Source organism: Amblyomma mixtum, chromosome 1 (genome assembly GCF_055824585.1).
Source record: "Amblyomma mixtum isolate Tamu chromosome 1, ASM5582458v1, whole genome shotgun sequence".
Lineage (NCBI taxonomy): Eukaryota > Metazoa > Arthropoda > Arachnida > Ixodida > Ixodidae > Amblyomma > Amblyomma mixtum.
In genome coordinates this window covers 16,394,176-16,407,742 of record NC_143012.1, presented here as the reverse complement: position 1 = coordinate 16,407,742, position 13,567 = coordinate 16,394,176, and the positions used below count along the sequence as shown (strand labels likewise).

Below are 13,567 nucleotides of genomic sequence, written 5' to 3'. Positions count from 1 at the left end.
GAGTCTACGTTGGCCGAAGCCTTCCTTGTCACCTACCGCTGCTTCACGTAGGACCCAGCGTATGAGCCTTCCAATTCTATTTTCCTCGAGTGTCTTTTTATTGCTCCTGAGTACGGTGTCTACTTGAGAGAGGCGATTTCTTTGCTCAGGAAGCAACCAACAACTTGTCCCGCTCGCACTGTACAGTGGCCAGAACGACGGTGGCGGCCCCTGGCGTCAGAGATCCAAACCACAGCTGAGTCGCGTCCTACTATGGTGCCATCTAGGCGCGGCGAAGATAACCAGAGGGGCAAAAAGAGGAACCCGCTTTTCCGCACCCACCCTTCTTGCCTGTTTGCCCCACCCGGTCTCTCCCTTCCTTGTCTCGGGATCCGCCTGGCCGGGTTACCGGAGCGACGGCCTTTGAAACCCAAACAATGAATGTCACTCCCTCCTTCTCTTCTTCGCCCTTCTCTTGAAAAAGAAAGAAAGAAAGGAGCCAAGCTGTGGGCATAAGGACGCCCGCTGGCTGGAGCGTCATTTCCTTCCCAGCGGCTTTCTCTTGAACGGCGCAGCGCCGAGTAGTCGCGCTGGCTTTTTCCCTGCTGGGCGCGGCACTGCGGTTTCTCTTCCCTGGAAAAGGCCCGCGGTAATTTCGCTTTGTCCCGATCAGGGAAGGCCACCGCGCGCTCCACTATGACTCACCGTTGTAAACTAACTGACATCAGACAAAAAAAAACGAGGCTTTGACTGAACAAAAAACAAAAACAGCAATATGAAGATAAATATACAAGCTACAGTATGGTTGCCGTGTAATGCTCTCTCAATAATACTTACCGTGGCCTACCTGAGCTATTTAAACTTTGTGCTGAAAGCCATTGATGGCAACTAATCACGCAATGGCCCCTTATTAGCACATGGAGTAATCTGGTTTTGCGCGGTGTGTTCATACGTGGATTCTCTTCCCTGCAGGCTTCGTTTTCACGCCATCCATGCGCATTTCTTGTTCACGCCGATTCTTCACTTGAACTTCTTTCGTCATCTCCAAAATAGCTGTTTTAGCGGTTTCGCCCGCATGCATACTCACCGCGCATTAAGTGCATCTCAAAAACACTTGCTGTGAACTTGACCGGCTACAGCTTCCGTGAGACGACGCTTCCTAAGAAAGGTTGGCCTTTGATGGGACGTTGCAGACGACTATCGCAAGTGGACTCAAGATAATCGCTTTATCGCGAACTTTTGCCGCTTTTTAAGCGAGGCTTGTTTACACTCCTTTTTATAACTTTCTTTCCCTTTTTCATTATGCCTAATGGCAAACAGCTCGAATACAAAAAAAGTCAATAGAACGCGGAGCTTCAACCGCTTTTCTCTTTCTAACAGAACAAAAAAAAAAGAAACTACAAGGGTGAAGCACGTATAGAAGCTTTGTTGAAAATCCCCAACTTCCTGCTTGGATTTTATTCCTCAGGAGGGAATTTTGCCACAATGTCAGGTGACCCTGGAGCCCTGTCTCCCTGAAAATCAAGAATAAAAGTTCTGATCTTGCAGCGCTTCGTTCTGATAGGCGGTTAATTGCGTATAACTAAAATTGTTAAATTAGCCTGCAAGCCACGAACATATAAAAGCGACAAAGCTGCGCACACACTGGAGGCGCGCACAGTAAATTAATAAATTTAAGATAATTAATTCACTTCCTGATGCAACAGTACAGCCGTTGACAGGTTGAGTTCTTTCGTAAGGATGTCTAGCTTTCGCAGTGAATAATCATAATAGATGTCTTCTACATATCTGCCAACTGACACTTTGAATTCAATTTTAATAACATCTTGGAAAATGCTTCTTGCAAAATATTGAGAGGATTTTATATTCATTTGTATTCATAGTCTGTATCACAGGTGGTACGAGTACAATGGACATTCCAGTGGAAACTCCACGTCAGCGAGTTAACCTTCGAGCAGGATAAGCTGTGAACTGGAAGATGCAGATACAGTAAGCCAACGGTAAAAAAAAATGCTCTCATACGGCACGACACACGACATAGGGCAAAGCGGCGACTCAGTACAACATGACAGCCTAAGCTGACGTCATCCTGTCGACCTAGAAGCCTATGCCGCGTTCTTCGGGAGCGGTGCATCAATGAGCTCTCACTTGAAGCCGTTGCCCCTTAAAGCCTGTACTATCAATTCTATGCACCAGCGTTAGATATGTCGAAAATGCGTCGCCATCTACACGTGCTTTGAGTAGTCTCGAACAAGTACAACCACACAACGACGCCCGATGCAATGTTTTTCAGGTTGAGCTAACAAATGCTATAGGATATCTTAATTTACGCTTAGTAGCACACTCGTAGAATTAAAAAAAAAATCTCGATGATGGTCTCTTCCGCTCTGTCATTCTTTGAGGAGACACTCAAGCAACGGAAGAGGGGCGACAAAGGCGACTGCAATAGTAGGGTCCCTTGCTTTGAAGGGTGGCAGGCTCATACGAGGGGGTACCCAAAAGAAACCGGACTTATTTTTGTTTGAACTTATTTGTTTACATTTTAAGCACAGTCCTTCAATCTCCTTCAAAGTATTCCCCACTTGCAATGATACGCTTGTCGAATCTTTCATTCCATTTTTCAAAACATTGTTTAAATTCATCTTTTGTGATGCTTGACAGTGCCTCCACCGTTTTTTTCTTCACCTCAGCAACATCAGCGAAACGCTTTCCATTCACCTATTTTTTCATTCTAGGAAACAAAGAAAGTATCACGGGGCAAGGTCGGGAGAGTATGAGGGTTGAGGAATAGCGGTCATGCCATTTTTGGTCCAAAATTTTCGTAGAGACAGGGCTGTGTGAGCAGGGGCATTGCCATGATGGAAAAACCAGTCACCCGACCGCCACAAATCTTGCCGCTTCCACCGCACACTGTTGCCCAATCTTTTGAAAACATCCAAGTAGAAAGCCTGGCTAACTGTCTGACCCTGCGGAACAAATTCTCAGTGGACGACTCCTCTCACGTCGAAAAAACAAATCAGCATTGTTTTTAGGTTCGATTTCCCCTGACGAGCTTTCTTGAGGCGAGGTGAATTTGAAGTTTTCCATTGGCATGATTGTTGCTTTGATTCTGGATTCGATTCAGGAACACTTGAGTTGTCCCCATAGCATCGTCCTTGTGCGTCTTTCTTAATATTTCAAGAGTTTCCATTCAACTTTTTCCGAGCAAAAACCAGAATTTCACCGGCGCACGCTGTTCACGAAAATCAGCCATTGCAAAAACGACACTCACACAAAACAGTCGTCACTCTAAAATTCTGCCTAAACTAGTCTGACCTCCTTCAACGACGGCACTCGGCTTACTGACTCTGGAATGTTCGCTCTATGCGCTCCTAGTGGCAAAACGCGGTACCACAGAAGCTTTGCCGACCAAAAAATTTAGTCCGGTTTCTTTTGAGTACCCCCTCGTATAGCATAGAGTCCCTCGTCGTTACTGATACGAAGGGCAGGCCAATAGGCTTTAGAAAATACTGAGCAAAGTGTTCGGCGAGTTTTTGCCATTAAACTCATTGCATCTGTTTGTTTTAAACCATTAGCTGTTACCAGCGCTTACCCCTGTTTCGCGGCGTCGTTAGTGTCCGTACTGCAAGCAGAAGGATTCAAGAAGCTGAAAAACATTCGCGTTACTCACTTCTAACGGTCATGTGAATTGTTTTCTTGTTGTTTTGTTATCGTTGTCAGCACGCGCCCTTATCTCTTTGTGTCTCATATGCTAGACTCAACCATTGTACCACGGAACTGTCACTGACACGCGAAATTTTCAACAGTATTCCAGATAGTTGACAATATTTTAGATGCCTTAGCTGGAAACTTCGCAGTCGTCTTTAAATTGAGCGTACCCGCTAAAAGGCATTCTGATATTTGACACCCAACGTACAGCAAGTAGAAACTAAATCGGTGACGACGTTATTTCCGGCGCATGCAGCTTCGAAGTCTCCCGCGCTACAAGTGCAAACTCAATTAAAAACGCTCCTGCATTATTGGCACGCTTCGCTGTTGCTAGTCATCGCAACCATTTCCGGTGTCGCTGCTGCTTGCTAATGCCCACTAAAGTTTTGTCTCAGAGACCCTGAAGACATCTTGCCAACCATGTACGAAATAAAAACATTAATCATGTTCTCCCTTTTACAACTTCCACTGAAGGAACAATGTTGGTCTCCTTTATTTCAAGGTGCTAATCAAGAACACGCTCGTAGTACCATCAAAGCCTCCCCCGTGGGACCAAGAAGCAACCCCCCTTCCCCCGCCATCCTGCTCCCCTGTTTCCATCAAGAGTTGATTTTTCCACACCACCGAGATTTCCCTCCTAATTCACAATTTCACGACTTTTCTCCGCTGTTGCTGGCTTCCTTCGTTTTACGAGAAAAAAAAGGGCCTCAAAATGCGAAATTAAACCCGATCCCTCGTTACACAACTATCAGTATGGTGCCGCGCTCACTGCTCCCCAGCCGCTTATTTTTGTAGAACTCAGTTCCGCATAATCTATCCTGAGCTGAGCGGAATCACCGCAACCGGAGGCCCCGCTAATCAGCCGACCTTGCGCACAGTTCGCAAGTCTATCCGCGCGCTGCCACTTCCATGCAAGAAGAGTCTCATCTCTCCTGTTAATCGCGCAGAGACGGCTTTCGGCGTCCCAGTTCAATCACAAAGTGCGATCCCGCGAGCTTGTTTCCCGCCTCGTCTCACTGAAACGCTTCAGTGGTCGACGCCTTTAGCTAACATCTTTTATTTTCGTTGTGCCTGATAGAAAGGGAGCAAAATGCATAGCTTTACAGCGGTTTGCTTCTTTCTGTCTTTTGCCCGCTCACAGCTCGAGACTAAAATCTGTGGCATTTTACTTTCCAGCAGATAAAGAAGAAAGGCGCCAGTCGCCGTGGTTCAGTGGATACGGCGTTATATTTCTGAGCAAGAGGTCGCGGGTTCCTATCCGATTTGCGGCTACAGTGTGCTGATATAAGGCGAAATGCGCAAACGCCAGCGTGCTGTGCGATGTCAGTGGACGTTGAAGATGTCCATGTGTTCGAAATTAATCCGAAGCCCTCCACTACGGCGCCTCTTTCACTCTTGTTGTTGTTTTTGCGTTCACTTTCTTCTTTCACTCCTTCCTTCTTTCGTTTCACCCCGTCGCGGTGGCTCAGTGGTTACGGCGCTCGGCTGCTGGCCCGAAAGACGCGGGTTCGATCCCGGCCGCGGCGGCCGAATTTCGATGAAGGAGAAATTCTAGAGGCCCGTGTACAGTGCGATGTCAGTGCACGTTAGAGAACCCCAGGTGGTCGAAATTTCCGGAGCCCTTCACTACGGCGTCTCTCATAGCCTGAGTTGCTTTGGGACGTTAAACCCCGATAAACCAACCTCATTTCGTTTTTTCCTTCATCTCTTCCCCCAAGGTGCGGTTCACCTGTCAACCAGGAGTGCAACAATTACTGGGCCTTCACTTTTGTCTCAAAAAATGCTATTTGCATCCCGTGTGAGGACTCGACAGGCGACCTTCCCCTGGAGTCGACATTCCTAGCACAACCCAACAATAGCCCCCCATCCTCCTCGGTTAGTAACGTTAGCTATCAACGGAGGGCGACTGTGTCGGCGTAGCAAGCCCCATGTGCAGAGCGAGCACAACGCGGGCGCAGCGAAAAGGTGATATTTGGCCTTAGGTTCATCTCGAAGAGTGTGCGCGGCTCCGCTCTTCGGCAACGGAATGTAGCTTCGCGGGAACGAATCTCCCTACTCGGAGCACCGAAGTCGCCCAGCCAACCTTCGCCCTTAACTTCACTGAGAGTCGGGACTCCTTAACTTTCTATGGCGTAGTCATTCCGAGGAACATCTGCTCGTCTGTCGTTGTCCGGCGTTATAATTTCATCATCAATAAATGCCGCTTGTGTCAGCACACTGTTGCATTCCTTTGTTCGCAAGAGCACGGCCTGCTGTGGTCGTCTTGCGCTCTGTGGTGATTTCGATCATGGTATGGAGTGGAGATTTGACTGCCAGCCGTGGACGGAGAATACATATGACTCCTCCATTAGAGGCACCACACACAATAAAGGCACAATTAAAAGACCCCCGTGCAGTAAGTTTGAGGCACATGAAATTTTAGTAGTAAAAATTACCACCGAGCACCTGCGCTGTAATGTGCCCCATAGCCAAAAGTGCAGCTCGGCAAATATATTTCCCGCTACTGAGCTAACCTACAAATAATCGGAAAGTCAAGGAAGTCTTTTATCCGGTACTGCTTCGTCGAATACAGCGAGCATCCTTCTTTGAAAACACAGCGCACATCATTCATTACACGTTCATCAAACGCTATCTTTTCTATGGCTAACCTCAATCGAAGCCCCTGTACACAGAATCGTTGCTGAATTCGAAAGCACGAAAATATCACATCGCACAAACGTCGAGCATCTTCCGATACCAATATCCGAGTATTGAGTCTATGCGCCAAGGACTGACGACTCGAGAAAGGCCTCGGGATGGCTGAAAAGCTTGGAGGCCAGAAAAATATATGCGAGTTCTCTAATAAGACCACACTATTACGGCTGTTCAGGTTGCATTAAACCAAATATGACATATGACAATAAAAATAATTAACTTGGACCGGAAACACTCGTACGCAAAGGAAAATAACCAATAAAGTAGCACCATAGCAGAGGTTATGCTAGCTGAAGTAACCGCACTTCATCGACGGGTTCATGGGCGAATCCTTCTGGCAACGGTACGCCACGGCGAAGTCGCGAGAGTTCTTCAGGATGGCATTGCAATCGGCAGCCGCTCGTCCCCACGGCGGGTTGGCACACACCACACGACAAAGAGTCATGAAGAAAGCCTTCACTTCGTTCAGGTCGCCGGTCACCTCCAGGCGGTAGTCCGACGTCTCCGTGTCTTCGAAGAAGGCCTTCCTTACGACCTCCAGAGCAGGAAGGTACGGAAGCAGCGCCTCGTTTGGCACACCCGCGGTGGGACAGCTCAGCCTGCTTTCCATGACCTGGCGAGTGGCATTGGACATCCAGGAGGGCGACTCTATGTGACCATTAGCACCGATCTGAAGACCGGTCCAGTCCAAGGCCCGCATCGCTTCCGCGGCGAAGTAGAAGCCGATCCCGCCGTAAAACATGGCGGGAGTGGAGTTGAAGTAGTAAAGCGGACTAGTTAGGGAAGCAGCGGCGACGTTCACGGCGTTTTCCACGTAGTCGTAGGCGATCATCAGCGGGGACAGCGTCGGACCGAACCGCGCAGCCCTGTCGCTGATGCGGTGAGACGCGAGCCGACTGAACGCCCCGCGGGTCTTCAGCCACAACTTCACGAAGGACTCGTCCGAGTCTGTGCCATTGGGGAAGTCGTGGTACAAGCGTTCGAGTTCTTGCTCCACTTGTTCCGAAGGACTCATACGGACTCTCAGGCTCCGTAGCTTCTCAGAGGCCGCGTGCTTCTCCCTGGAGTCAAGCCACCAGAGGGACTTTATCATATCAGTCGCCCTCTGTACTAGACGCTCAAGCTTGCCGTCTATATATCGCCTCTCATCATGCGTAACTTGAAGCCTCCAGTGCAACATCTCTGTAAGAGGAGCATAGACCAGTTCGACTTGCCCGGCGCAGAATAGCTTGTACCCATCGTCCCTGAACAGTCCTTCCAGGGCGGGGTCGACAACTGCACCGAATTCCTGGACGAACTGCCACGATAGGTGAGCGACAATCTCGCGGTCTTTGAAGGTGCCGAATATCTTTTCGATGGCCTCCAGGACAGACACGTCAGTAACCAGAACTGGCTCGTTCTCCGTAAACGGCACTGCAGTCTCGTCCACGACGTTGGCGTTTATCTTGTCCAGCCAGTCCTTCGAAGACACGTTGCCCGTGTAGTTACCGATGTCCGAGAGAGGTACCTCCATCGGCTCCCAGGTGCCCTTCGCTACGCTGTTGTAGAGTGCGGTGGCGATAACGTGTTCGGCCTTCATGAAGCGCTCGATGTCCTCTCGAACTGCTGGAGGCCGCGAAGACATCGACGTGTCTTGCAGCAGCGCGTCGAGATGCCCCGTCCAGTAGTCAACGTAGTTGCCCTTCAACACCACGTAGGTGTGTCTGGCCGCGAAGCGCTCTACGAAAGCCCTGGGGCCAGGATAGAGTGTCAGGCGACGTCCGCTTCCGTTTAACTTGGAGTCCCGCAGCACACGGAGGCGCAACCAGAAGCACACGTCCCACCTGCGACGCGCCAAATGGCGTCGCCGTGGACTCAGCATCAGAAAAAAAAACAGCACCTCTTGTATAGATCACTGGCAACTAGCGAAAGGAACTAACTCTGTAAACAACGTACGAGAAAGAAAATACTGTTCTGTAGCTGGTGTTATAGGAGACCCCATGTACAAGGCTCAAGAAAGTATTTATACGATCACGAAAGCTAAGTTCAAAAGCCTTCATGGCAATTGACTGTTCTTGGTGCTTCTGAAAATGATTTATCTGAAAATTGTTGCCCAAGAAAGTGAAATTGGGTTCGGTGGATAGCGCGACTTATACCTACCCAACAGAATTAGCTAAAATTTTTAATGTTTTTATCTTCTGCCCGTGCCTGACGTGAATCTAAACATGCACATACGACCATCATTGCCGAAAAACAACTTTGTTTTTCGACGTTTCAGCGAAGGAAAATGAGTCGCGTAATTTCAAAAACTAAAAGGAAGGCACTAAACGCCACTTCTGTTATACCAACAACGCACGCATACCTGTATACAAGGCCCAACAGGACGCCCAAGGCGCTCACGTCGCAGCAGGTGTCATGTGGCCAGCACAGGCCCAGCAGGCTCATGAACTCCCGGAAGTCTTCTAGGTCGACACCGGTTGCCCGACGTCGCACGCGACAGTTGCGCAGCAGAGCGAGCGGCTTGTTCGCCAATTTCACCTCGTCGACGCCCGCGATCAAGAGGTCTTCCAGACCCTTGAGCCACGAGGTCACGACGTCATTCAGCTGCGAGTGGAAGTCGTTCGAATGGCCTTCCGGAGAGCGGCCCTTGGGTTTCCAGGCTGAGCAGACGTAGGCGCCGAAGTCGTGGCACGGATCTAGGCTTCGGTTGAGACCGCCGATGAGCAGGCGAGCGTGCCGCTGGCATTCCTGGGAAGGGCAGGCCTTGTGCTTCACAGAGACCAGCTGGCTTATGGACCGTAGGTGGATGACATTGACGATGTACATGGTGACGAAGGCGATGGCCAGAAGCAGCAGTACGGCGCAGGTGGCCGCAAAGAAGAAACTCTCGATAGTGTCCGGTGGTGCGCGGGTTGTTCTCTGCGATGTGGACAGTAGAGTGTCATGGAGGGGGCCACAATCCGCCACAGACGCTACTCTTGACCACAGTTAGGTACTTCCAAACTACTGCTGCTGATGGAACATCAATGAACTTTCTAGCTCTTCGCCATTTTTGCGGATATGATCGTGATGACGTCGTTAAGCGTTACTATTAGTATTGTCGAGTTCTTTGGTTCTTTTAGACGTAATGTTTCTGCTGCGCAAAGAGAATAAGGTCGAAGAAGGGTACATTTACAACATGCACAAGCGCAGTTGCAGAGTCGCTTGTGCGTGTCTTACGTGCGCCCTTCTTCGTCCCCTTCACTTTTGCGTAGTAGAAACAGTAGTATTAGCTACCGATTATCGATGCATATAGGCGAATCCACGGATACTGGACGTTAGTGCTCACGGAACCGCAAATGCTTTGATCTCATTGCCTCGTTATGTATGTTAGAAACTTTAGCAGCAACAAAATTCGAAGATAAAAAAGCTTTCAGAACGTTGCACTGCATTAAAGACCAGCTTGGAAAGACCAACGCGAACGTTTCAAAGGCATGAGTCTCAATGGCGTCGGAGTTTCAATGCGTCTTTCGAAAGCAAAGACGAAAAATGGGCCTCACTTATTAAGCATTTTGCGCCGCTTTGAAAGAGGTCGCCGCAGCAACAGGCAGAAAGGCTCGATGTGCGAGTACACGCGGGCACTGACCTGCGTCGAGCGGGCGGCCGAGAATCCCGGCGACAGCTTGGACGACCCGGGCGATTCGACCACCAGGGCGCCTGGGTTCGGGAACGGCGAGGGCGGGCCGCTCTGCGGAGCGGGCGACGGCGGCAACGCGTCGCGTGGCCACTGCAAGTAGCCCAGCGTCTCGGACGTGCAGCCCCCGCTCTCTGGACTGAGCATTTCCTCGACGACCTTCATCTCGTCTCTCTGGGCCTGGAAGCAACTGTCCTCTTCTTCTGAGCTGGAGCGCGTGGATCGCGCGGGTCACGCAGTTTGCGCGTGGTGGTGATGATGAAGAAGCTTAACGTTACTGCCACGAGCGCGAAATTAAATTTGGTTTTTATGAAGTGAAATCTTCTTCTGCTTTATACTTGTTTTATAAAAGTCAGAAAATAACGTCGAATTATCACCGGCCAAGCTGTCCCGAGCGGGAAGAGGCGTGGTGAGTCTTTCGGCTAAAGTCTTTCGGCTCTTTGTAGTAAAACTCTCAAGTACCAAAAAAAAATTAAGAAACTTAAATTTAAGTAAGACCAATTAGAAAGAAAAAAAAAGCTCCACAGAGAATAGTTGTAAATCATGCAGCCTCTGTAACGCCTGAAGAAACCGTTTCCCTCAATAGAATACCGCAGGAAATGCTTCCGTTGTTGTCTGCTGCTTTATGTCTGGTGGTGGTGGTGGAAACTTTTATTGCCAATGATGTAAATCGTGGGGGCGAAGCCCCCTACATGGCACTTGGATGCCTCCTCAATGTGAGGAGGAGGCACCCTTACAACGCGAAGGATAGCCCCTGGAACGCAATCCTACTGTGAGCGCTGGAGATGATCCGGCGCTGGTCTTGAGCGGACGAGCTGGTCAGAAGAGACTCCCAGTAAGACTCCGCCGCGGTTGGTGATGGGGGATGAGGGAAGGTGGGGCATGTGAGGAGGGTGTGTAAGTGAGCAGTTCAAAACAAGTTCGCAGCGCTTGCCGGCTTGGCGAGTCAAACAGGAGAAGGATAAGGAAATGTCACAGGCCACAAGTTCCGAGAGTTAATTTGTAAGGAAGGAAAATGCCAGACTATGACATTTTTTTTTTTTTTCACCTGAAGAGAAGTGGTTGAATTTCGAAGGAGGAGAAATTCTAGAGGCCCGTGTACTGTGCGATGTCAGTGCACGTTAAAGAACGCCAGGTGGTCGAAATTTCCGGAGCCCTCCACTACGGCGTCTCTCATAGCCTTAGCCACTTTTGGACGTTAAACCCCATAAACCAAACCAAACCAGAAGTTTATTTGGACCCAGGAGCATAAAAGGGACAGCCGTCCCTCTACAAAACAGAAAAACATTACGGCGACAGATTTCGCCCGATGCGCACACATACAATCACAAGCAACGTAAGAGTCCAAAACACAAAGTGTCCAAAGTACATCGTCCAGTAGCAGACATTGCGTCGTTCGCATGCTTGCTCGGTTCACCTGGTAACCACCGCTTACAGAGAGAAACAGCGCAGCAAGCGCCAGTTTGCAGCCAGTTTGAGCAGTTCATTTGACTAACTGCCACAGGCATCGCGAAAATTAGTGGGAACTGAAAATTTCGTGTCAATCAGCAGCTGCTGGCTTTTAATGTGTTGCTTCTGCGGAAAGTTTCGCAGCAAGGTAAGGAAAATAAAGATTTCTCCAAAATGTTGTGCGATGTCTGCTTGTGAACAATTGCTGGAAGAAAAAGCAGTCACGCGGCCGCATGATATGAGGACGTCCTCGCGAAGTAAAATGGGAAGATGAAAAAAAAAAAATAACACGACGCCAGCGTGAGCGCGAAGCGTCGCAGCTTTACTCAGCTCTGAGATGTCCTGCGCTGCTCTCTTCGCGAGCAACGCCCGACAGGTAACGCTTACGCTTTTATGAACAGCCTCTTTTTGCGTCCTACAGAGATAAGTGTCTGTTTTTCAGGTACTGTTATCACGTTTCCAAGGCGCATACGTAATTAGCGACAGCTTCACCTCACACCCATCGCAATTATGAGAGAACTCACTGTCACATGACCACGCCCGGATCACGTGACTTCATAGATGGCACATTCCCGGCAGCGCACATTTTCAGGTCCGCATGGACAACATTTGCATAAGCTAGTAGATTAACGGCGGAGTTTTCGGTTATAACGAACAACGCTTATACGGAAACCGCTTTCTTCGACGAAAGTGTGGCACGTAACAATGGCCATAAAGAAAATAGAAATGGTTGGAGAAGGAGATAGGGCGACGAAGCAAAGTTCCTGGTCATTCATGTTTAGTCTCTTCATTCGGATGAGATAAATATGAAACCACGTCTTTTGCTCGCCACAGGCAGAACTTGCAACTCAGGCGTTTCTTTTTTTTTAATTGTCGCCTCTGTGAACTTCTCGCTGCAGTATGTCCTACTACCCGAAAATCCGGCACCCTTTCACATTCGATGCACTCCAGCTGGCCTCATTCACAGCGATTAATCTTCACTGTGCACTACATCGCTCGGCGGGCGGAGAGAGCTCTCCGCTCCGTATATACGTAAAAGAGGCAGCGCCCTCTGGACGGAACCGTACAGTATGCTTGCCTACATAGAACTGACTCGAGCTAGGCCGCTAGGCATTGCTACCTTCTCTTCCTTCGCTCTGTGCATACACTCAGAACCGAAACGCTCACTTTCATCTCTGCTGTCCCTCACAGTCGCGTATCAAGCACACGCGAAACAAAACCGAATCGCGAGCATCTACATATGCAGCACGCTTTTCAAACAGTCTTATCTCCATCGCTGCTCGCCGCCCACTGCTCAAAGCAACGGCACATCCTGCAGTGTATGTTGTACACCGCAGTGAGGCGCTGTTGTTTCGCCTAACCGGAAGCTTCGTTTTGTTTATCATCTGCTGTTGGCGTTTTCTAGCAGACAGCTAAAGGCAGAAGCCACGGAACCGTTAGTAAATTAAAGCCTTGCTCGGGGAACGCTCGGCTCTTCCGGAGAGTCGGAGTAGGAAAGAATAGGAGAAAGAGGGAGGGGGGGGGGAGTTTTGTTCTTTGCAGTAAACAGGGAGTATAAGATGATGTGAGGAGGAATGAACAGACGGGGAGGGGGGGGAGCAACTTGGTCTAATTGTAAGAGCAATCTGCGCTTTGAGAGTTCGCAACGGCCAAAACGCGGCTCTATGGCTATAGAGATTAGAATAGCGTGAAAACAAAACTGAACCCCACCTCCCCCACCCTTTATACCCCCTTCTACGAATCTCTCGTTCACAAACTAACACCTCGAGTCGATGCTTACGCACCAGAAGCGGACAGAAGAAGTGGCAGGGTAATCTTCCACCCGCCCTCTCACGCCCTCTGGTGAGGACGAAGCCAGATTGAGAACCGACAACTAGCAGCAGGCTTGCAGCTTTTCAAAAGCAAAAGAAAACCGACTATCGGCGCTACAGTAGCAGCAGCAGTGGCGCCGCCAAACGAGCTTCTCTCTCGCTTTTCCCTGTAAGCGCTCGCGTTTGGCGGGCGTATCATTTGCGTAGTCCACAGAGAGAGTGCGGGGGATCCCGCCTGTCCTTTGTGTTTGTGCGCTTCCGCCGACGTGGGAGT

General features: G+C 49.6%; 1 protein-coding gene across 1 annotated transcript; it reads right to left on the bottom strand.

Moving 5' to 3' along the window:
• Positions 1 to 6,667: 6,667 nt before the first annotated feature.
• On the bottom strand, positions 6,668 to 10,198 carry LOC149365569 (endothelin-converting enzyme 2-like). Its single transcript, XM_089586229.1, has 3 exons — positions 9,986 to 10,198; positions 8,723 to 9,279; positions 6,668 to 8,204 (listed from the first exon to the last, which is right to left on the bottom strand). The coding sequence occupies exons 1-3, from the start codon at positions 10,196 to 10,198 to the stop codon at positions 6,668 to 6,670; spliced, it is 2,307 nt and encodes a 768-aa protein (XP_089442355.1).
• Positions 10,199 to 13,567: the final 3,369 nt, after the last annotated feature.

Excerpts from the sequence above, each read along its gene's own strand:
- LOC149365569 (XM_089586229.1), bottom strand. The coding sequence starts at position 10,198 with ATGAAGGTCGTCGAGGAAATGCTCAGTCCAGAGAGCGGGGGCTGCACG. Across the intron at positions 9,280-9,985 it reads CGGCCGCCCGCTCGACGCAG|AGAACAACCCGCGCACCACC; the intron begins GTCAGTGCCCGC and ends TCCACATCGCAG. Across the intron at positions 8,205-8,722 it reads CTGTTGGGCCTTGTATACAG|GTGGGACGTGTGCTTCTGGT; the intron begins GTATGCGTGCGT and ends GGCGCGTCGCAG.